The sequence below is a fragment of the Anas platyrhynchos genome, chromosome 1 (genome assembly GCF_047663525.1).
Source record: "Anas platyrhynchos isolate ZD024472 breed Pekin duck chromosome 1, IASCAAS_PekinDuck_T2T, whole genome shotgun sequence".
In the NCBI taxonomy this organism is placed as follows: domain Eukaryota; kingdom Metazoa; phylum Chordata; class Aves; order Anseriformes; family Anatidae; genus Anas; species Anas platyrhynchos.
The window spans coordinates 52045039-52069580 of record NC_092587.1 but is presented as its reverse complement, the minus strand read 5'-3'; the positions used below and the strand labels follow the sequence as shown (position 1 = coordinate 52069580).

General features: G+C 34.7%; 1 protein-coding gene across 3 annotated transcripts in view; it reads left to right on the top strand.

The window, feature by feature from the left end:
- TMTC2 (transmembrane O-mannosyltransferase targeting cadherins 2) overlaps nucleotides 1–24542 on the top strand; it is a 255856-nt gene that overhangs the window by 193866 nt on the left and 37448 nt on the right. For all 3 annotated transcript variants that reach the window (XM_027451370.3, XM_072037090.1, XM_072037087.1), the window contains exons 8-9: nucleotides 2276–2397; nucleotides 17525–17606. In XM_027451370.3, the coding sequence (XP_027307171.1) occupies nucleotides 2276–2397; nucleotides 17525–17606 (204 nt within the window). The remainder of the gene's footprint in view (nucleotides 1–2275; nucleotides 2398–17524; nucleotides 17607–24542) is intronic.

The following is a 24542-nucleotide window of genomic DNA, read 5'->3' as shown; positions in this document are numbered from 1 at the left end:
GAGGTTAGCTCATAAAGTAGCTGAGCTCTTAAAGCCTATTAAAAATTGAATTTGCCAGTGCACTGAAGATGTTAATCTCTTCCTATGTCAGAATGCATCATGAAAAATAGATGAGAGTCTTGGATCCTTCTGAAATTTGGCAGTGCATTCAGCACATACTACTAGCAGATAACAACTCCATCTCTTATGGCTGCTTACATTTCTTTTTAAAGGATCTCGTTGCTAATTGCTTGAAACTTTGCCAAGCTGTAACAGGTTGGGCTGAAATTTTCCACATAAAATAAAAAAAAAAGGCAATATGTTTTCCTCATTTCCTGTATGCTAAATGAAGCAGGAGCCTCTGGGAAAAATAGTAGGCAATCAAATAATTAAACATTCAGCCATAAAGCATACACCCAGAGAATCAGGAGCTAAAGGGAGCATATAGCTTGACGTCTGTTTTTTTCCAGTCTTTCAACACTTGACTTCATGACTTTGTTTTGCACATAATAAAATATAATGTTATGCTACTTATTTGTTAGTGCCAATATAGTGGAAAAAAAATTACACGATGAATTTGATCATGGGTGTTCATGTGTTTTTTCCTGCTTTTATTTTTGGTTTGTTTTGATTTGGCTTGTTTTTTTTTTGGTTTGGTAGGTTGTTTGTTTGTTGTTTTTTTTTTTAGTTATTTTGGTGGTGGTGGCTTGTTGTTGTTGTTTCTTTCTTTCTTTGTTTTTGTTTTAAATAGAATTTTTTTGATAGAATCACTTGGGTACTGCTGGGACTGAAACATCAGTTCCTTATGTGTATTTAATCAGATATCCAAGACCAATGCAAGTACAGAATACTATTTAAACAATTGAATTAGAAATCCTGGTTTGCTAACTTAATAGGCTTGTGTCCCTTTTTGAAATAACTCTAATTTCTGGTAAAATTCACGTTGACTTCCCTTAGCCTTGGACAGTATGACTTCCTACTCTACATTATGCTAATTCCTGAAACTCAAAATTCTATGCCACATTTTGCCAAGTGTCTGGTGACAAAAGTAGGAAACAAACAAAGAACAAAATCTAACTGTCCAAATTTCTTTCATCAAGAAAACCTTCTCTAGCCTCTGTTAAAAAAAAAAAAAAGTACTAGCTCACATGGTAAGAGGTTTTTCTATTTTGTCTCTTTGAGCAGGTTGGTGGTACCTTTTTCTCTGAGTTTTGGAGGTGTAATAGTTGGGCTCAAGCTTGAACAGAAAGTATAAAAAATTCTGGGGAAAAATTATTTGGTACGAATCATCTCGTGAGATGGTAAAATCCTGACTGCTGCAGGCTTTGTCAGTCCTTCACTTGGGCAGGGGCATATTTACATCTAGAGCCCTTGCAAAAGAGCTGTGTCAGTGCTGGGTATTAATCTGAAAGCAGCTATTCTTCACCACTACCTACTTGTTGATACTGCTTACTTCCAATCTTTGAGAAATTTGATCATGTTATTTCTTGGAGATAGAGCTTTTCTTTCTCAGCATGAGAAGTCCTTTCTCAGAAACTTAAAGCCTACAATTATCTGTACCACAGTGTGGTTTCTGACAGCACATTCTTCAACATTGCCTTCCTCAGCCTCTTACATTAAGGGGTTTTACTTTGAAAAAAAGTATAATTTTAGTCATTTCATACGTAACTTCCTAAGACTAGCAATTTTAAAATTATGGATGCTGTATTCTAATTTAATCTAGTTGTTCCAGATAAGCGTATTTAACTATCTTCAGAGATTATAGGCGTTTTTGTTTTGCTGTCCCACCAGTCTTCCAGGACTGTTTTCTTAACCTTGACTAGTTTTTTTTGTGTTTTGTTTTGTTTTGTTTTATTTTGTTTTTTAGATCTAGGTTCTTGGTGTGTTATGGTTAAATGTAAACTCATTTTGTATTCTTCCTTCTGCTCCATGCTGTGCAATGTAGACTGATGAAAAAGAAGTAACTTTTCTATAGTAGATGTGATAAAAATTCTGTTCCTTGGAGACTTCTGGCTGAAACTTCACAGCTGGAGCTCTCTCTTGCAATTCTGTTCCAACAAGCCTTTCATCTAAACCATGCTCTTTCAGCCCTAACAAGGCCATAACTCAGAATCTCCTCACTCAAGTGTCTGTAAGGCTATTTACTATTATTTTTTCATTGCAGGTGTTCAAAGCACTTCACCCTTTCCAAGATCTCTGCCCATTTAATAAATAGAAAATTATAAATGATATAATAAATATGTAAAAATCTTGAAAATTCGGTGGCATTCTCACTAGCGTGTGTTTCGCCCTATAGGAGAAGCCTATATGAGAATGAGCCGGCTGCCAGAAGCGGAGCACTGGTATGTGGAGTCATTGCGATCCAAGAGCGACCATATTCCAGCACATCTCACCTATGGGAAACTGCTGGCCCTGACGGTGAGTTAATCAGCACTGCTGGGAGTTGGTCCCAGGCCTTTTCAGTAGGTAAGGTGAAGGGATGGGAAGACTTTGGCCTGAAAATTTCTGATTGCAGTGTTCCAGCTGTGCTTGCTAAGGAAAGAATTTGATAGTGTGTGCTTTTTCTTTTGTGAAACATTGTACCCATGCCTGAAATATCACCTTCTCTGTACTGGAATAAAACAATAGTTAGAGCACTGAAACTGTATAATATTTAGGTAAAAGGTCCTTCTTTATCAGTAGTTAGGTCACAAGTATAAAATAAATACAAAAAAGGTATCTAGTGTTTGACCCAGGGTAAAAACCCGTGGCAGAGCTAGGGGTGTCCTGTACTTTGCAAATTATGTCTCATGCTTTGAATTTACACTTCTTTAGAAGTATCTCTTTGAGCATGCAAAATGGAAATAATCAACTCCTGTGTAAAAGTTACTTCTAGCAAATCAGAAGAGTTGGACTTTTTCATTTTTTCAAAATTTACTCTGCCTTTTCAGTAAGGAGGAACTTTCAGCTCCAGCTAGACTAGCCCCATGATAGTTACAGCAGAGTGCCAGTCCCTCCTCGATTTTCACACATTTTGAAGATGAAAAGGGTTTTCTGTTCTATTCACTAAAATAGCTCTGTTTTAAAACCACCTTTCACTTCTTTCCTATTATTTTTTTTCTGACAGTATCCTCTTTCCTGTCTGTTTCTTCCACATTTGCTTTCATTGTTCGCCCCAATGGTTTCATATATCCTTTCTGCACTCTACTGATACGCCTTTGTATGGCTTTTCAATCAGCGTGCCTCAGCCTGAATCAACTTTTCACTCAACTTTTCACCAGCTATGAGCTTTTACTCTGACCTTGTTTATGTCCTGTCCAATATTTAAGCAAAATATGTCCTTGGAAAGAGGGTAGAGATCAAGTTAAGAAAAACAGTTCAAAATTAATTTCAGCAGATCCTTTGCTGCTAAAAGTATCTAAATTTGCAAAAGAGGGAGAGATTAGAACAGAAAGCCTCTATCTGAGCAACAGGTAACATAAACAGAAAGAATTAAAAATTGTTCAGTCTTATCATTTAATATTAAATAGTTTTATAAAAGCTCTCTTGATGAGAGGTTTTAACGTGTGCTAGAAGTCAAGCTGTTAGTGTTATATTCCCACTCCCTTTCAGATTCGGTCTCTGGAAAAACATTGTTTTATCAAAATTTCCAGTTCCCGTTAAAATTTTCAGATATTCACAAATGCATTTACTCACTGATTACCTTCCTCTGGAATAGAACTGTAAGTAGGTTACACAGCAGAATTACCTAAATTACCTTGTTTTTCCAGCAGATATCTTCATATCTTGCACCTAAGAATAGTATCAAAAAGACAGTATTATTGGCTTCTTCTTAGATCTTTGACACAGAAATTCCTATTTGTTAGAATTGCTGTGGGGAAAGGAAGAGATTTCTCAATTAAAATCCCTTTAGTTTTTCCTTCCCTCCCCTCCCCCCCTTTCTTTCCCTACCCTTTGTACACCATGGTTAGTTTTGTTCATTTCCTGGACTTCTGTGTATGTGAAATACAAGCCTGATAAGGAAGGTCTTGCAGTTGCTCAGGGAAAAAAAAGTCTCTTAATTTTCTTCAAAATAACAAAACTGCTAAATCCAGTAACTCCTTACAGACACTGTGAGCCACTAAAAAGAAATTCTGGGTTTTGTCCCCTCACTGTGAATGTTCAGTTATAGGATTAACTATCAGTGACATACTCCAGCTTTGGAGAGGACGTGATGAATAATGTACACAAATCCTTATATTAGAATTGAACTGTTTGCTTTTCTTCAGGGATATAAACACAAGATACATATGAGGTGGATTTTGCCTTGAGGATCTTAACTATGCTTGTAGAAGAATGTGTCCCATTAGCAAAAAGGACAGGAGTTATATACAGCTTTGAAGACTGAATCCTTTACCATGTTAGGCCAATAAAGTACTCTGCCTGTCCTTTCCCAATGCATTCTTGCTATTCTGTACTCACCCTTTGCCATAATTGTAGTCTGTTCCCATCACACCTGTTTATTATCATCTCTTGACACTTTTTTTCTTATATTTCTGCCACTTCTTCTGATATTCAGGGCAACACGTACAGATAGGGCTCATGTCTATTCTAATAACAGAAGCATAAGCTGAAAATGCAGCGCTGATGTCCTTCTTGCCTGTAGTGACATTTTCATAAATGCAAGAAAACACATTGATGACAACATAATTAGAGATAGTGGGAAATTTCACAGGTGGATATTTCATTCATGATAAAAATGTTATTTTGTCTTTTTTGTATTCAAATTCATTTATTTGGTTCTTTTAGTAACAAAGTCTGAAAAGACATTCAATAAAAAATTGGATGATGGAGAGATTTTGCAGTATAATACAAATTTTTATCTCTGTGTTGGTCACTTATCCCTAATAAGTTTTGCAGTCTACCATCTGCTCAATGATTCACATTAAATGCATTTTGACTAGTTTCTAGTTTCTAGCCTGTACTAGTATTAGTTCCCATCACAAATATATGATTGCTATAAATGACATCCTTCCTGCAAGACTGCACAGACTTTCCTGGGATTCAGTAGCTCTAGAACTACTCCCTTTGGCGTAGTTGTTTCAGTCCATATTGATCATGAGGTACCACGGTGATTTATTCTTCCATTTAACTTTGCTACCTAGGCTCATGGTCATTTATACACAGCCAGTGTATTTATGAGGGAGAAAAGTCTACTTCACTAAGTTTTCAGATGTTAGAGGAGAGGTGTTTTAGAGGCTTGTTTCCCTTCATCTGTCATATGCATTTTGGAATTAAACCTTCAGACTTTTTGCAGTCCTTTGTCTGAATGCAAGTAATGAGACAAAACTATTGATAACACTTCTCTGTGTCTTTCCCAGGAGAGAAATGTGAGACTGTTGATAAAGTGAAGGGTAGGAGTAGGTGCTAATATAGATAGAAAATTCTTCTCTTTCTGTGAAGTTGAGGGATTGGGGGGGCAAGAGGAGCAGAATTTCAGACAAGTTCCCAAGTCTCAGCCAAAGGCAATTGTATTATTGTACTATTGAAAAAAAAAAAGAGAGAGAAAAAAAAAGAGGCAGTAAAATCTAACCTGTAAAGTTCACAAATTTGGCTATGTTTTACTTCCTGACTTACATTCCAATAAAGTGATAAAGTGGCGTAATTTCAACCCCTTTTTGTCCCCTTAAGTCTGTTGCCAGTATTAATGCTTACTTCATGACACAAAGAATTTATTGCCTTAGTGCTAATCTAGATACCTGCACCAGCTTCTTGTACCTTATGTGTGCTTTTTGTTTGTTTGTTTGTTTGTTTTGTTTTGTTTTGTTTTGTTTTGTTTTTCCTTCCAATGAGGAAATGTGAGGCTGACCTATAACCAGTGTGTAGACTGGAAAACAGCTTGCTCATTATAGCAGGCTATCATTTCCCAACTTCCAGCAAAAACTTGTCAGTTTCATAGACAGAGACACAGAAAAAGAACATTCTAGAGTGTAAACCATTATTTTATTCATGTTGTCTGGCCTTGGTTCTGTCAAACACAAACTAGAATCTCTGGACATAAAAAAGCATCTTTTCTGAATTCATGATTACCTATCCATGTCCTTTTTTCTTTTTTTTTTTTTTCTTTTAATAATATGTTTTCCAGCACACTTAAAATAAAGACACAGTATTCTGCATGAGTTTAGTAGCTTAGCAATGGAAAAAATATATGTTATCTATACATTTATTTCCAACTTGAACAATAACCACACCACATGAACAATCTGGTCTAAATAGAATATTAAGTCTACTTTGAGTAGGAAATTGGACAGGATGATATCTTAAGTTTTTTCCAGCATGAATTGTTCTATGATTCTATGTAGCTATCTTTGTTTTTATGCTGAAGCTTATTCTAGTTTACTAAAATGCATTATTCTGAGTCAAGGCCCTTGTACAGACATGTTTAATATTAAAGACTATTATTCTCTTATATTGAAAAGAGATTTTAAAGGAGAATTAGGTTGTACTGGAATGGGTTACCTTTTCTAAGCTCTAAAAAAAGTAATTCACAATTCATCCACCGTGATAAAATGATTGCAATCATGCTGTGAGTGACAGATATTAATTCATGTCATCATCTCTATCCATCTGCATTTAGCTAATGTTGCTACTGTTCCGAAGGGCAATTTAAATTTTAAACTTGCATTTTATAAGAGATGAGTTGAACAGTAGCAAACAAAAACATATTCTATGCTATTTAATTTTACTTGTGCTAATTCTCATATTTTTTTATATGCTCAATATAAATGCACATAATTTGTAGATGATTTCATTAATAAACTTGTATCTAGTGTGAAAAGTCTTCATAAGAAAACATAAAGTTATTTCTGTTCAACATTCTCTTCCACAGAGATGAACAACACAAAACCTCTGAGAGTGTTAATAAGCTTGCTTACTTCTAGAAATAATTTAATGAATAGTACAAAATGTACTTATTCAAAAACAGGGAAATTATTGAAACATTTTTTTTTAGGTTAGAATTATGGGAAAATTGAGAATATAGGGTGCTACAAGTCCAATTTCTAACAGTTTATTAGACAAACCTGAAAAAATGTTTTCTTCTCTAAAGGCTACATAAATTTTTGCATGTGTATACCTGGAAATATGGAATGATGCAAAACCAAGGAAACCCAATAAAAGGAAAAAGTGAAATAAAAATCCAAATAAAACAAACTTCCCTTCACCATCCCTGAAAACTTGCTGAGGACAACATTGGGTCCAGCAACATAATTTCAAATGCTCAATGTGACATTTCTTCACAAAATTATTCTCAGTTAAATTTACTTTCTGAATAACAGTAAATATACATCCTTAAAACTCAAAATACACTGTTAAGCTTGTAATAACTTTAATTTACATTTTAATATCAATAGTATAAACACAAAGCAAAACACACACACAAGAACAAACCACACACACACAGAAAACTGTATGTTAGTTTGTCATTGATAACTGAAACACCTAAATGGCATATACGCATGCATAGTGCATATTTGTATGCAATAGAAACTTTTGTGTCAATTATTTACTAATGATAAAATATTTTTTAAGTTTTACTAATGATAAAATATTTTTAACGTTTTGTTGTAGTTTTTGTTTGTTTTTTTTTTTTAATGCAGATACTTGTGTTTTGTCTTGATAGCTTTTTGTCATACAAGAAATGCCAGGTGGACTTTGATGTGCTGCTGTATCTGCAGAAAAAAGAGACCAAATTAAGGTTCTAAAGGAATGACTAATGAATTTACAGTTCCATAAGTCACAAGTATTTCATAACCCATATATTGGATAATGCTATATGTTCATATCTAAAGATTAAAGATTACTAGTCTACAATTTTCCTGATAATATATTAGAACAGCAAAAAATGAGACGTTAGAAAGCATGATTAGTAGCTCAGCTAGTAGAATAACAGAAAAACAGACAGATGTCTGTGGCTTAAGTTGATGCTTTTGTTATTGTTTATTTTTCAGAAATATGTGGCTCTTTAGGACTTACTTCAGTGCTTTTAGCATTTTATATTTCCAATGTTTTTTCATGTCTTTAATCTGTTACACTGAATAAATTACACGATAAATTTGTCAGAGGGACATGCTAGTTCACCTGGCCCGTCTACTTGTAGTACGTGAGTCTAGAGTCACAGAACCTGAGCCTCATCCCTTGCTTAGCTAATTTATTGCTGTATCACAAAGAAAAACATAATTTTTGTAAAGTATTTAAAATTGCAAGACTCCCAGTTCTAAGATAAAAACAAGTCTGTCAGAATGACAGTGCCAGGTGAGGCCTTGAGCATAAGCTGTAATTTATTTTCCATTTTATGAACAGACCTTCCAGAAGAAAAAGGGTTGGCTATCATCTAAAAACGTAAAATAAAAATCATGCATAAGTAAGGTTTTTATAATTTTCTTTTCTCCTGTCACTTTAATCTCCTCTTAGAGAGAAGACTGAGAAGCCCTCCCTTCTCATGTCTGGCCTCTGCCATCAGGCCATGGATGGCTGTTGTAGTAGCACTCAAGTCTGAGAAGCTTTATTTCAATTATAGATAAATTTGGTTTGAAGATTTGTTTCATCTGTTATGAGTGAAGTTGAGCCCACAAACCACCCCTCACAGCTTGCAGCAATGCCTGTAATTGCAGTGCCTGTAATGTATTTAGGGCAGCCCCATATTGTAACATTTATCATTTTGCATATAGGAATTACAGGCTTTACTCTATTCCTTTGGAAAAAAAATGCACAGTGTTTCTTGCATTTTACATGGCTCCACACAGTGCTGTTAATCTCCTGTTTTTTACTGTCTTGGAAAATCACCCAAAGTGCTATAAAAAAATTTACTTTGCCTTGTAAAATTTCTGTGTTACAGCTCCAAACCATATTAAATTCAGTAATAATCACCCTAGAATGTTCCCTAAAATCTAAAATATTTTATTTTAAAACATTTTCTCCAAAGGGTGATGGTGAGAAAGGAGGACATAGACAGATAGTGTCAGTGTTTTGGATTAAAATAAAAGAAACAGGATTGTGCCATTCTGGTATTGACACTGAAGTTAAATAAATTTTTTAAGGTTCAGAATATTCACTCCTCAGTGGGTGGCCCGATTTTTGCCCACAGGTGTTTGTTGCTTATTTTCCAGACAAACAGAAGGCCAAAAAGCTATGCTGCCATTGTTGGTTAGTTGATAAATTACTCAGAGTGCTACTGTCAAGTACCCTACTACATTCAGTAATTGGTGTAGTCCTTGAAAGTCATCTCAAAATAAATATAAATAAGTGACAGCACAGAAGGAAATGGAAGGTAGGAAGAACAGAAAGACATGGGACAGCACAGGCAAAGGGGAACATAGTGCAATAGAGATTAGACTAATTCAACAGATTCTGTTTCTGTAATTATTTGCTTATTGTGTTCCAACACAGAAAGCAAATTTGCATTTGGATAGCTCTGTTATATTGTCGCTTTTTATTTCACTGTTCAATTGCTACCAATTGCTATCAACTTACGCCAATTGGAAGGAAGCATGGGCAAAGTAGTACAGCCATGAAGTCAGAAGAGTCAGTTCTCTTCTGAGTTAGCAATTGAAAAGCTATATGTTAAACGTAGGTAAGATTTCCTAGAACAGTTTAACCCTTCTTTTAAGAATTAATAACTTTAAAACAACAAAATATATATTTTTAATGATATTTATTTTGGGAATGATAAATAGATAGATACATACATACTACATACATACTATATATATACTACACATACAAAAATCTGAAAACTATGAAAATGCTTTTTCTGAATGGGTGGGTCATCTGATTAGATGAGCAAAGCTGTTAGATGTTTCATCTTGGGAGGCTAAATGCCCTGGATGTTAGTACTGTATCTAGGAAGACTTTTTTATATTATTTTTTCTTTTTTTTTTTAATAATGAAAATTGTGTATTTCACTTAAACACCCAAAATAACAAAGTACAAATGACACTGAATACTTCAGTAGACCCTCCATAAGAAATCCAGTTGAGCCAAGAAACATCCAGTTCTCTGTTCTGTGTTCAGTTTGTCTTTGAGTCTGACACAGACACTGTAATTTTTCTTGCCACTTTAAATTCCTTGGGGGTTAAAACTGATCCAAACATAAGGTTTGGATTTAGTTATGAAATTTGCAAAATGTCAGAAGTTGTTTTTGTTTTCAGTTTACAAGCAATTTGTTTGTAGGGGATGGGGTCGAGTCTCTTCAATGTGGAAAGTCATGTTTATTGACTTCAGAACCATAAGCCCAATTTATTTATTTATTATTTATTAAGTATGGTTATCTGGTGCATCTGGAGCATTAACACCTCCAGGCTGAATGTCAGGATTTCCAAACTCCAGAAATCTCAATAAATGACATCTATTGAGCTTGTATTTCTTCTGAGATTAGCTGCATGCCATAAAAATTGCATCCATAGATATACTTTTCAGTCCCCTTAGGATATATATTTGGCTGCATGCCAAGTGTAACAGAACTAATTGTAAAATTGAGTATTTTCATTTAAATAGAAAATCTCCATCTTACTGGTTGGTAAATTACTCTGATGCAGGTATTCAGGCACGTAACCCCTAACTAACCTCCTTCAGGGATCTCATCTTCTGTATCTTGTTTCTAACTTCCTGCAGACAGGAAAAGGGGAGCCCTAAACTTCTCACTTTACTCAACATAAATTTAAAGCTTATTACAGAAAACATCAATGACACAGGATGAACTGCTTCCATTAAAGAGAGAGATCTTTTTGTTTTGTTACATGGTTGAATGTAGCTGCCAGTCACCTGTTATTACTCTGTGTGTAGTAATTTTGTCAGTAATCATAGAAAAATGCAAGATATAAGCCAAATTTACCATAGAAGAAATTCATAGGACTCAGTGAAAACAGTATCTGGAGATAGTGAATTTATATTCTGCTGACTGGCTAGTGAAATATGAGGAGATATTAATACACGATTTTATCAGAAAATATAAAATGTGGCTTAAGACTGAATGGAAAGGAAAGTGCCTAAAATTTACTTAACATTTCATTACATATTCTTAAAACAAAATTATCCAAAGCTTAATGACCAAGGCGAATGTTTCAATATAGGTCTAGACAGTAAATAAATCAGATGGTATGGAATGAAAAATTGTAAAGGTTTATTTAAGATTGCACACAATCTTCATGAGTGTTAATCGTGATTTAAAATGAAGTAAATAGGTTTTAGACTTCCAAGTTGCCCCTCCCCCAAAAAAAGACTAAAAAATGGGTATATATTAAAAAACAAAAAAACACTTCAAGGAAAAAAACAAAACAAAACAAAAAAAACCCTCTGCCTGTATTTCTTTTCTATACCATATTGAATGCTTTAGTAAAATGAGAATGCTTTTTGTGATATGAGACCCATAAAACAAGAAAATGGATGGGAAATAGCTCTAATATATTAGTTCTTAATCAGATACATACTGCTTTACTTGAAGAAAATATCACCTTAATATACTCTGAATCATGCCCTGAGCCAGTAAAGTTATGAGCTGTGCTTTAGATTCCTAAATCTGTATGTAAGCAGTGATGTCACATTCAAAAACGCTTAAGCTCCAGTTGATTCCAACCAAAGTCAATGGGCAGTGCTTAAATCTCAGCTCTCTGGTTATCGTGCCATTAATTATCCCCATAGATGTAGACTCAAGAACCCACTTTATCTTAATATTTTCTAAAATACCCTTGGCTCATAGAAGAATTCCACTGACTTTAGTAGAAACTGAGTCAGGCTAGTAGACGGGTTTTTAATCAACAGAATTACACCAGTGGTTAAAGGAGCACTGGGGTGATGCATCTAGATGGAAGTGCACCACTTCCGCCTAATGTGCAAATAGAGGATTAAACTAAATCAAGATATTGTATTGTATTGATCCTGTGAAGGCTTATTTCTCAAAGTAACCCACTGGATTACATTAGTGGTATTCAGACTTGCCTGTGTGAGGACCCTGGTCCAGTGAAATGTCTGGGGAGGACAGCATCAGTCATAACATCAGGGTCAAGAATACGTGAATGTGTCATACTGGACAATAACTAAGAAAGTTGTTTCATCTTTACTGTGAGGTAAACATTTGCATATGGTGAATATCGTATGTTAGTAGTTACGGATTTATCCCCTGATGTCTTCCAAAGTAATTAATTTATTGCTCCTATACACTGAGATTAATATATTACAAGAAACAGATAAAATATTCTCCCATTCTTGAAGTTACTAGAGAGCCAGAACTTCAGAGTATCAGTGCTGGTAATTTCTTACTGTGCTTATCTAAGGATACAGGGGAGGAAAACTTTCTTTGAAAAGGTGGCATGGAAAAGGTAGGTAAAAACACACTGGTATTAGTTGGGCAATGCTGAAAGAAGGGCTTAGGATGACTGTAAACTTTACCCTCTTACAACTGTCTGTTTTTATAATAACATGTACTACTACTCATTGCAAATCTTGCCTCACGTACATGTGTTTTTCTGGACCAGATATTAACTTTTAGAAGTCATTGCTTCTTTGCTGTGTTTCATTGTTTTTATTTTATTATTGTAAAGAAGTGATAAGATTTGTCTCTGCTGCACAGGAAGTATAGATACTGAGATAAATTTTGGACCTTTGATGTGAATAAGGCAAATCCCATGTACTTAAGTGGGATTAGCATTTGACATACAAATTGTAGTGCAAGGCATTCATGTTCTAATTCAGAATAAAAAGAGTTGTAGAAACAGAAAAATAAGGAAAAAGAAGAATCTGCTGATTTAGATGCTTTAGTAGTAGATATTACATTAATTTTGTAAGTATTAAGTTAGAGGAGGGATGGAGATCTTGTCAATGTCAGTGACCTTATTGTAAGATGTAACTAACTAAAACTTTTGAAAAGTTTATTGCTAATTTACTCAGTTATACACCATGTAAATTGTGTTTTTACTGTTCTGTGACATGTTTTATAAGGCAAAAGGAAATGTTTATGAAACAGGTCTGCAATAATTTAAAGAAACCTGAAATGAAGCCACAGGTTCAGTTCAGACATATTTTCTCTCCTAGCATGCTCGCTGTTACTGAAGGGGAATATCCTCACGGGGAAAAAGGAAATATCTGAAATGATTGCTTTTTTTTTTTTCCTGCATTCAGTGTATGTATTTTAATCAATCTTCTATTAAGAAATCTTTCCATAATTCAGTTGTTTTTATTAAAAAAAATGAATGCTTGACAAAAAAAAAAATTGAGCAGATTTGGGGAATGACAGTCAATTGCATTAGTGATGTAGTTAAAGATGGTGAAACTATATCGAGGAGTGAAGTTTCTGTTCTTCTGATTAAACCCTTGTGCATTTGGAGAACGACTACTATTTACAAAATATGAAATTGGTTTAAATTGCAGAGACCACCTAACTAGTTGAACCACCTTGCTGGTAGCCACTGTGTCATCATAGTTTACACAAGAGAGTTATTCAGAGCTGCTCAGCTGTATTAGTCTTTTCCAATTTTATTAGCATCTCAGGGTCCTTGGGCCTCCAGCAGCCTGAAGCGCACCAGCTGCCTCAACATGAATTTGGCACAGTCTGCCGGCACAGGGAGGGGAAAATTGGGGGGAGTATTGAAAACAGTAGATTTGTCCTCATTGTTTAAATGTTTTAAGGATAAATGCAGGGTATTTTACTTATCTGTCAGCTGTCATTAGCTAGCTTTCTTTCTTTTGTCATGGTAATCATACGTCTTTTGTAGGAAAGACTGGTTAACCAAATGTCTGACCATATTAGTAAGGTCAGACCCATTGTCTTGTCTCTAGGGAAGAAGCAACCAAGGAAGCAAAACCCCTTGCAGTCAACTTCTACAAAGAACAGGTGTCTTAAAAATCAACCTCCTGAATTTATATTTAACCATTTAACTGTTTCCCTGCCGAAACTGCAAGCAACCAGCCATTCTGATTTGAAGTCTGCATTATTTGTGAAGAACAGGATCTTTCTGAAAGCCAGGGCAACTGGCATGCTAGGTCATAAGAGTCATGTGTCAGTTAAATTTACTTCTTTACGTTTAATTTCTGGAAGGTGGTAATCACTGGCAATTCTTGTTTATTTAGGCCCAGGAAAAAGAATGAAGTCTTCTTTATTAATGGAAAACTGCTGAAAGTTTTTCTTCATTATAGGGTAAGGTCCAGGTCTGATAAGGAGAGTGTCAGCGCAGTCTTCCAAATTGATTATTGAACTGTCTTCATTATGGATTTTTTCCTCAGCAACGAGATTGCCATTCATTGTTTTATGTTTCTGTATCATTATGTCTCAGTGCACTGAGAAGCCATAAATATACCAGTGCTTTTGTGAAGAGGATCTCCATTAGGGTTTGGGCTAGGACCACCCACTTATTTCTCCTGAGCAAACCAGTAGCTATCAGATAGCACCTTTTCATTAGCTATTGACCTGGACTGGATGTGAACTGGTGACCAACAGGTGAAAGGTATTCTGTATCCCATTATTAATCCTCAGAGCCATCAAGTCCTTCTATTAAAATCTTAGGAATAACTTTTTTTCCTTCAAATAAGTCTGCTAGTATGCAATTGTAAACTTATATTTTTTGCTTTGTAAAGTTGCCAAAGCATGTGGTTGTGCATATACAACCTGCTGCTAGAAATTGGGAGGTTTTCAGTGTTTCTCAATACATGCATCTGTATGGATCAATATACATAATGGTGAACATGCACACAAAATGCCTTCCTGCACTAAGACTGCACTAAGGTACTTTTCAGCAGTTTAAACAATTTTTGTGGATTTTCTTTAAAAACTAGATTTTTTTTCCCCCCTCATGCTATGTGTTTTGTTTTACATATGATGGGAAGGGACAATGACAGGATTGTCATCTAACTGTAACTACACAATGCCAACATTCTGTTATGGTAGTTTACGTGTATATTGGATAGTTGAAAAAAATATACATATGCTAAAGTTTAATTGTAAAATAGCCTGATTCTGTCAAATAATTGGATTTCATATCATTTGACACAACCATACAGCATATTAAATCTATGCTGAGGTACTGACATTTTAGCAGCAGCCAGATGGCACCAAAGAGGACACATTAGATGGTATGTTAGAAGCTTCCTCAGAATGCCATTCTGCAGAAAACGTTTTTTGTTTGTTTGTTTGTTTTTTAATAAATATGGAATAAAAATGATGGTCAACATGAACAAATGGAGCTGTGCTGATCATTTGTAGTCAGATTATTTCATGTCCTGGGTGACATAATGTAAGATTTTCCCCCCTCCCCCTTTTCCTGTTAATGAGTATTTGGGCCTGTTAATAGCACAGTCTTTCTTTTGATGCTATGTATACTGGCACCTGTCATCATTATGTACTTCAGGTCTCCTGACAGGCCTGAACTTGAGTGCAGTATGCCATTTGGAAAGTGCCAAAAAGAGTAGAGCAGTCATGTTTTTTTGGTTTTCCTAGTAAATGAAAATTAATCATGTCTGACAAATGTTTGGGGCCTCAAAGTTCTGTAGGCAGAAGCTACATATTTTGTGACTGTATTCAATGAATTGTCCTTTTATGTTCTAGAAATAGACGCAGAGACAGAGTGCAACCAGCTAAAATTAATGGTGTTTGTTTGTTTAAACAACAGCAAGAACAAAACAACGATGCAAAATGTGTAAATGTTAACTCTGCCAGAATTACGGATACATATGCTTGGTGCTTGTCATTTTGGAGCCTCAAGTCTGGGTTTACATGTGTCATGGTACCTCTTGCCAGAGTAAGAATGCCAATCTTGGAGTTAAAAGTGTTTAATTATAAACCTTGACCCCAATTAATTTAATTTGAATAATTATTTTATATTAACCCAAATTTACCATGTTTTCAATTGGAGATGATTTCATTCACTTTTTATTCTCAACTATGGTTGTATGCAATTAAAAAAATGTATTTAATCTTTAAATGTGTCTTTATTACTCTTGTAGATGAGGGAAAATTAGTCTGGACTATATGTAATATGGTACTCTTTTCTGAAAAAGAAAAAAAAAGAAAAAAAGGATAGCATATTCTGTCATGCAATTACACCAGTTGGTTTTCAGAAGCTTTGGAGTTATGTATCTAAGGTATAAAGGTTTACCAAAGTTTACTAAATAATCAGGTTAAACTCTTATTGCCTATGAGCTTTCATATTATGAAACTGCAATACTGTAAATGATTCAGTCTGCTTGTATGTCAACCAGGATGCTCTCTTGGAAATTTTCCATTTGTTTTGGTTTTGATAGAACCTAGTCTTGATATACTTCTTGGTGTGCTGCAGAACTTCTTTCTCTCTTTATTTAATTGTTTTTAATTGTTTTTATTCCCCTTGAGGGGAATACTGAGAATCTGGAGCAGCTGTAATCATGAACAGACCTCATTACTATTCTTATGTTAGGTTGTGGGATAGTGCAGGATGTTTTCAATGTCTGTTTCCAGACCACAAAACATGAGAAAGCCTATATCTGTGAAATAACTATCAGGGCAACCTTGAGAGGTGCACACCGCAACGCCTTTTTTCCACCGTGGTTAAACTTTACTGTTCTTTATTCTGGAGGCTTTCTATTTCATAATTCAAAACACAACAACTAATTTCATGGGGACTGGGATAAACAAGTCACAGGTATCTTATCAAATACCTAATGCTGATTTGCATTTGAGTATCAGACTAGGCTACTCCAGTACTAATGCTTATTTATTTATTTATTTATTTATTTTATGAAAATCGTAATCACTACTAATGGCTCTGCTCTGGCACTTTGTACCCCATAGTGCAACTTCAGTGGCTTGGTAATTTCAGTGACAAGAAAAGCTGTGGCTTAGAGTATTCCTGCTCTTCTCTTTTCAAAACAAAAACACCTTTTCTGTTTTTTTTTTTTTATTTATTTTTTGTTTTTTTTTTTTTTGACTGCTTTGCCATCACATTGACCATCATCTCTAAAAGTTACCCTTTCTGCTTACGTTTTAGGATTAACAGAAATGACTTTTGATGAAGTCTTACTTGCCCCATTAAAATCAGAAGTATTTTATATTTCTATTCCTTCATTTGCAGTGTCTTTATTATTGGCTGTGTATATAGTGTTATTTCATAGAACCAAAGCACACTTTTCCCCTTCACCTCTTGTGGTTTTGTTTGTTTGTTTGTTTTCCAAAGGGAATGACTGAAACTTCCTCCCACCCTCCCTTCTGATTTTACCCTTTTAGCTGATGCATGTCCGGAAAAGTATGGAGTTCCATGTTCGCTCCAAGCCCTTTACAATATATTTTTTTGCAGTATACTTCTGCCATTTCCTTACTTCTTGGACACTGATGATGTTGGACACATTTCTTCCTCAGTCTGGAGATCTGCAGTGTAAAGTAGCTGACCACAAAACTTGCTCTAACACTTAAGCAATCATATTTACTTAGGTTAAGTGTAGCGATAATAGTAGTTGTTTTTCTCTAGTGCCTGGAGTTTGGAAATTGTAACTGCACATGATGGCTCCATGGTGACACACTGTTAAAATAATCTTTCCTCTTTTTCCCCCTCCTTTTTTTTTTTTTAAGGGACGCAAGAGTGAGGCAGAAAAGTACTTCGTGAAGGCTATTCAGCTGGATCCTACCAAAGGCAACTGCTACATGCATTATGGTATGTTTTAGATAGATAGGGTTTCCACACATATTCCAGGCCTGCCGTTAATCTCAGAGTGATTAAGGATTTGAAAAGTGCTACTGGCATAATACCTTCTTTAAAGGGAAAGAAACTAATCTGCCATGTATAACTTCATCTCCATTTCAATTTGTTAATAACTACAGAGGGAGAGGTGAAGATTTTCTTATTTTTCATAGCTTTCCTCCTATGAGGGGAATTTCAGTATCACTGCTTCTGTGGGAAAGAAGAAAGGTGACTGCTGCCATATGTCAAAACCTCATGGATTGGAATATCATTATTAACAGTTTTGGCCTAAATTTGTTGAGTGATGGTGGGTGGGCAACTAAAAGTTTTACTTTAGTGTGCATGAGTTTTACATATTGAAGTGTCTGTTTTTTGTTTAAGATTTATGGGTCTTAAATCTTCCTCCTTCCCAGCATCTTCTTGGCTTGAAATGGATAAGTATTAAAAAGGTTTCAACAAGTTGGCTGTGTCTTTGTCATACTAAAGCATAAATGTGCTTAAAGCACACAGTTAATTTGAAGGTATCTTTATAAGTTTGGATTGGTTTTGCTAGATGTGCAAAAAATATTTCCAGATGTGATTACTCCCAAGGAACCCAAAATATCTAACTTTATGGACTAATTCTTACTGATAATAGACAAATCTATAAATAAATAAATAAATAAATAAATTCCATTGTAATTGAGGAAAAAGGTAGGGAACCATAGGCACACTGTATATATCTTTGTATATTGTTTTAATTTCCTCTTCTAATTCTAAATGGTAAATGTAAAATAAATGAAATTAAGTGGCCAAAATGGAAAATTAACCTCACTTAATAACCATGTCTTTACTTTGGGTATTTCTTTGTCTGAATTGCTCACATATTGTATTTCTGTTTGATCCTGTTCAGTGTAAAATTCTGTGTGTTAGACTCCCATAATTAATGGATACATTGTTACTTTGAATGTGTCATGGTATTTAAATGAATGTAGCTCAGTGTTGCATTATTTTGTATTATAGGTCATTTCAGTTAGTGACATTGTCTTCTATTTACGCCTGTACAGATAAATTTGATATGCATGTAAGCTCCATTATTTGAATTGGATATTAGTATACCTGATGATATCTTAAGATAATGAGAAAAAGTTGATTGTTTCTTGAAATCCTACTCCATCCCATTCCAGCCTTTCATATTAAGAAATCTATCCTTAGTGAATAGGAAATCTATTTGAATACAAATTCAAAGGTAGGTCTCAACAATCCATTCTGGCATTGAAGTTAGGATTGTGTGTACTTTATTACAGGTCTAGACTTTTTTTTTTCTCTCTCATTGCTTGATCAATTTGCCTGTCTTTTTTTTCAAGCAGGCATTATTTTGTGTTGGCCTATAAGCTAAAAGCAAGCTTATTCAAATCATCATTCATCTCTGATGTATTTGTTTCTTCATTACCAGACTACAGTATTAAAATGGTGTATTGTTTCCTCATTAAGATTATTCCTTATCACTTCAGGCACAGGACTTCCTAAAATTTGAAATAAATTGTCCTTACTTTTTTCTCTTTCTCTCTCTTCTTTCATTCTCTACTTTCCCTTACACTTATTTATTGTATTGATCAGGAATCTTTAGTGTATGTTACCAGGAACATTCCAAATATTAAACACTAGTCCCTAGTGAACACTTTAAGTATATCTCTGCATCCCATGAATTTGTTTTAGCACCTTGTCACAGGTATGGTCCATATTCTATATGCCAAACGTTAAGCCACAGGGAAATATATCCATAGTTTACATATAAATCGTATCATAGGGATTCTTTTTTTTTTTTTTTTTTTTTTTTCTTAGCATGAATATATTGGAACAACAAATAAAATAGTTGGCATTGATCCCTAATAAAACACATACCTCACTGAGCAGCCAAATGGAAGGAGTGGTCTGTTGGGAGACAACAGTGTGTTGATGGGGTAGCATGAATATATGGACTGAAGATTTTCCTCCAAGTGCACATATATACACAGAGTTATAATTTCTTCTCCAAGGATGTGCAGATGTTCTTCTTGACTTCTAATTTTTGGACTTTTTTTTGGAGCTAAGAGAAGTAACTGTCGATACACTATATCTTTTAAGAGGCTTACACTTGTATTATAATGTGCTTTAATTCAGGCATTAAGCCAAAACTATTCTTAGAAAATGTAATTTGGTACAGGAGTCGGCTTATCAGATCCCACAAAAATTTGAGCAGAGGTGAACTGTTTCCTGGTTGCTCCTTGGGATAATACCACCATAGTACATTTCTGTGATCAAGCTAGTGTTACAATTAGTTTTGTACAGATAATTTGCTGGCTTTGAATTTATGTGGTTTGGCTTTAAAACAGTGTTTCTCTAACTCATTATGCTTAGAGATGTCTGAAAGGAGAACTAGCTTTAAAACAGTGTTTCTCTAACTCATTATGCTTGGAGATGTCTGAAAGGAGAGCTAGTGGAAAAGCTGAAGAGCTATAAATATAGATACACATGTATATTATACTGAAGACGTGATGCCACTTTATTGGTCATAAGGGAAGTGGCTCTTGCTCAAGTGACAAATGAGGGTGCCAGTCCCCTCTGAGTCAGAAGTGCAGGCAGCTATTCAGTTGCCCACTCTGTTCTGTTCTTCTCATATGCCATTTATCTGAACTTCGTGCAGAACCATTGTCTTAAAAAAGCGTGAGTCTTCATGGGTGATATGATACAAGCTATTGAGGTTCAGCATACTGCCAGAAAGACTGAGCAGGTGAAAAAGAGAAAAAGCATATCAATAAGGAATAAGGGAAATAGTAAAGGGAAAAATGCAGAAGCATCAGTATATATTTTTTATTTATTTTTAATTCTCTGCAATGAAAATAATATTTTTAGCACAACCTACATGCTTTTAAACTGAAACACTGGAGAAAATTATTTCATATGCTAGATTTGAATGTTTCAGTAAAAGCTGAGGTTTTTACTTGGATATTTTAATTCATATTTTCTTTTTAAAGACGTTTGAAATGAACGGTTTTGACTAAACTGAGTTAAACTTAATAAATGTTTATTCATTTTTTGAACATCCATCTTTGTTTTTTTCTGGGAAACGTTTCTTCAAAATATCCTACCCACATCTACTCAGGATATTGACTCTATGTATCCCACTTTACTTTAAACGTTTAACTTGAGTGTGCCACAGTAGATCCTGCAGGGGTATATGCAGCTTCTGTCATCAACAGAAAGCACTAGGTATCTGCAGTGTGAGATAGACCACATAACTGAAATGGTCTTTGTTGCTGTCATCTCCATTCAGAAAGAGTTCTTTGAGAACTCTTTCTGAAATGGGTGCCTTGATTAAATGCTTATGGTCAAGTGGGATGAATCCGAATGTCAAACAGCATCCACAGAGAGAACTCATCAATTCCAAAGGAATATTTCATATAAATACTGTGAGACCGTGTTAGCATTTAATGAATCAGTAAATCAAATTTTTGAATTTGCCAGAAATAGGAATGTCCACTGAGGTCAGACCAATGCCATTATGTCCCAGGGAATATTTAGTTTTGGATACTCTATTGACCACTCACAAAGGAATTTCCATTTCTGCTTGCAGTGGCCCTATATCAGGAAAAGCTGAAGAAAGATTCTGTATAAAATTGGTCAGTGAGGAGAGATGGGATGAATTTCAAATGGCATTCTGTACTTAAGTGTTTATCTGTTTGGAGCATAAATTCTTCAGAATCTTTTGACTGAAATGCAGTGTAATTGAGGATTTTGAGCTTTTGGATGCTTTATGCACTATCTTTCTCTTAAACAAGCAAACAAATAATAATAATAAAAACCCTAAAATTACAGTGAAGTTTATGTAGTGGAAATGTTTTACTTACAAAGCTTTCTTATTTCCTTTATAATTTGCTGTCTGAAAGCAAAACAAAAGAAACAAACAAACAAACAAAAAAGTGATACTAAAACAGGTTTCATTTTGCTTGTTGCTATAAATAAGTGTTGTTAACGTGCCTCTTAAAGTGTATACAGTTGCCTCTCTCCAGCACAATATAAATCAAGTAGCATGTATGTACGTGTGTTGAGATTTCAAGATAAATTTGTGTAGAGGATTCTTCTTCCTTACATTTGTACTAGTTTAATTGGAATGGGAAAGTCTAGAACCAAACAGGATGTTCAGTTAATTCTGTTTTACCAATAACCATTGAGACCTCTTTTTAAAATAGTTCATTTGAATAATTCATTGTTTCTAATAACACTGAATTGTTTAACGATTCTCTTTTCATTATAAAAAGGGATTATTCTCATTAGATTAATTATACATTCACTTAATTAGGCAATCCACATTGATTATCTGCCTTTTTTAGTACATTTCCAGTTATAACCATAAAACAAAATGAAAAACAGCCTGTCAGATTAGGTAAAAGTGAAGAGCATTAGCTCTGCTCTCATTGAAGGCAGAATAGATTAACACATTCTCTAATATTCTCACTTTTCTTTTTAATTATTTTTCACTTTTGAATTCTTGATAATTTAAAAGTTGGTTTAGCAGTTGATTTTGAAACACGTTTTTTCATTAAGTCATACATGTGTTACTGTGAAAATTTATATATACTTACATGTGTGCATTCAATTTTTTTCTTAGATGTGATGTATGTATAATCCTTACATGTAGTTACATTATTCACAGTGCTAGATTTTTTTGTCTTTATTCTTCATTGCCTGAAGAGCAGCCTAGGAAAACTTTATTTTTCTCCCAAATATGTAATGAAAAGATCTTCTGAAAAGAACAGTGTCGTAATGAAAAATTAAATATCAAAGTTTTATTGATAGGAAAGAGAAATATCAGCTGTGACCTAGGAATGAGGTCTTACTGATTTCTTCAAGAAACTTTTATGCCAATTGAAGAAATGTCACCTAGGCCCATAGGAGGGTCAGTTTTTATCTTCATCAATGAAATGAATAAAACTGACCTCACAGTGTGTAATTCCAGTGAATGAACTGTCCATTTCCCCAACTGTCAGGTTGGCTAAATGCAGTGTATGCTAAGTAATAAATGAGTGCATGGATCTGCTCTATTGGGAATACCAGATGCTACATGGTGATTGTGTGTTGAGAAATTAAATTCCTTGATGTGATGGGCTCAGGGCCAACCAGATGCAGTACGTCCATCACTAAGTCACTTTGCCAGCCTTGCCAATATGCACTCATGAATCTTTCAGCAAATGGAATTTTTCTTACCTTTTAAAATCTTTTGGAAATCCTAACACTAAATACGTCATAATCTTGTAGGGAAGCTCTAAGAAAAAGTTTATGATAGCACATGTACTTTTTAAGAAGGAATCTCTCCATCTTGTGCATTCAGTGCTGTCAAAGTAAGATGCTTGGGATACAGCTTGTACCTGCTCCTACAGTATCAATAAATGTTATTCAAGGGAGACAAGATTCATAGACCTAAAACAGGAAGAGAGATATAACTGGCTCACATAAAAACTTCACTAATCTTCCAACCTTTTTGCTCCCAGAACTCTCCAATAACTTAGATTTAAGAAAATCTTCAGCTGCTGTTAACATAGAGAGTAATTCTTACTTCCAAAATGAAATTGAACAAGAAAGATGTATCAGAAACAGAATTATTTGGAAGAATATACTAGTTTTAAGTTGTTTACATTTTTCTTGGCAGCTGTGAGTAACTTTAATGAGCATACAAAGACGTATGCATAAATTGTCAAGTCCTTTTTTTTGCTCTCTAGGCTGTTGCTATCATACAACATTAAAAGAAGATTATTACAAACCACTCTAATAACTATTTATTCCAAAATCCCTTTAGAACCAATTGCTTAAGTGATGGAATGTAGTGGAGTACTTCCAAACAAGCTAGGTCACTGACCCTAAATGCTGTGGAATGTACATGTTTCTGGTTCTCCCTTTAAGTTTCTCCTTAAATCTAATCATTCTGACATCCTGAATATGTGGCTGACTCTGCTTCCTCAGCACGATATACTAGACTGTTCAAGAGTTATCATGTAGAAATTTTAAATTAGAGACAGTGCTGGAAATGTGTCTTTATGCATTTTTCATGTTGCCAAAATTTGGGATTTCTGCAGGAACTGAAAAAGCTTGTGGTGCAATGATCCCCAAAGACTTGTTAATGATTATGTGTTCTGACCCATGAGTACCAACTCATTATGAAGATTTTTGAAGACAGAGCATGGAGGTGCTACAAAAGCACAACTGAATAGTTCTTTCCTATCCAAATATCTCTTTTCCAAACCTTATATATCACCAGGTGTCTGGGGAATTATATAGGGTCCAGACTCTAGCTTAGGATTTGTAAAAACATCAGGTCCTCTGCATTATACATTTTCATCATCAATTTTATGTTTTAGTGAGAGCTTGTAGTGATCCAGATGTGGTCACAAGCTCAGTCATTGAGTCCCAAAGGCTTGCAATTTAATTTTTTTCTCTGTTATCTCTGGTTGTGCTCTGGATGACATCCAACAGATATTTAGCATAACTGCAACAGATAAGTTTTTCAGACAAATAAAAGCTTTAATAAAAAAGGACTGTTCTAAGCCAGTGCTGATATTGATGTTGCAGCACCCACTGGCTTCCATAGTCTTTCTATTAATTTTATTTGCACTGAATAATCTTCTTGATAGAAAAGAATTGAGGGGATAGACTCCCCAACAGTCCTTTCAGAAAGAAAGCCAGAAAGCAGGAGGAAAGGTGGAATGGGATATAAGGAACAGTAAAACAAACTGGAATGCTACTGCCATCTTGGTGATTCTAGGTGATATAAGTTCATCTTTGTTTTCCCTGTCACATCCTACACATTCAGTGAGAAATTGTCTTAACAGGCCTTGAAAACAAGATCTTTAAGCAAACATTCCCTTGCTCTGGGAAATGCTCATTCGCAGCCAA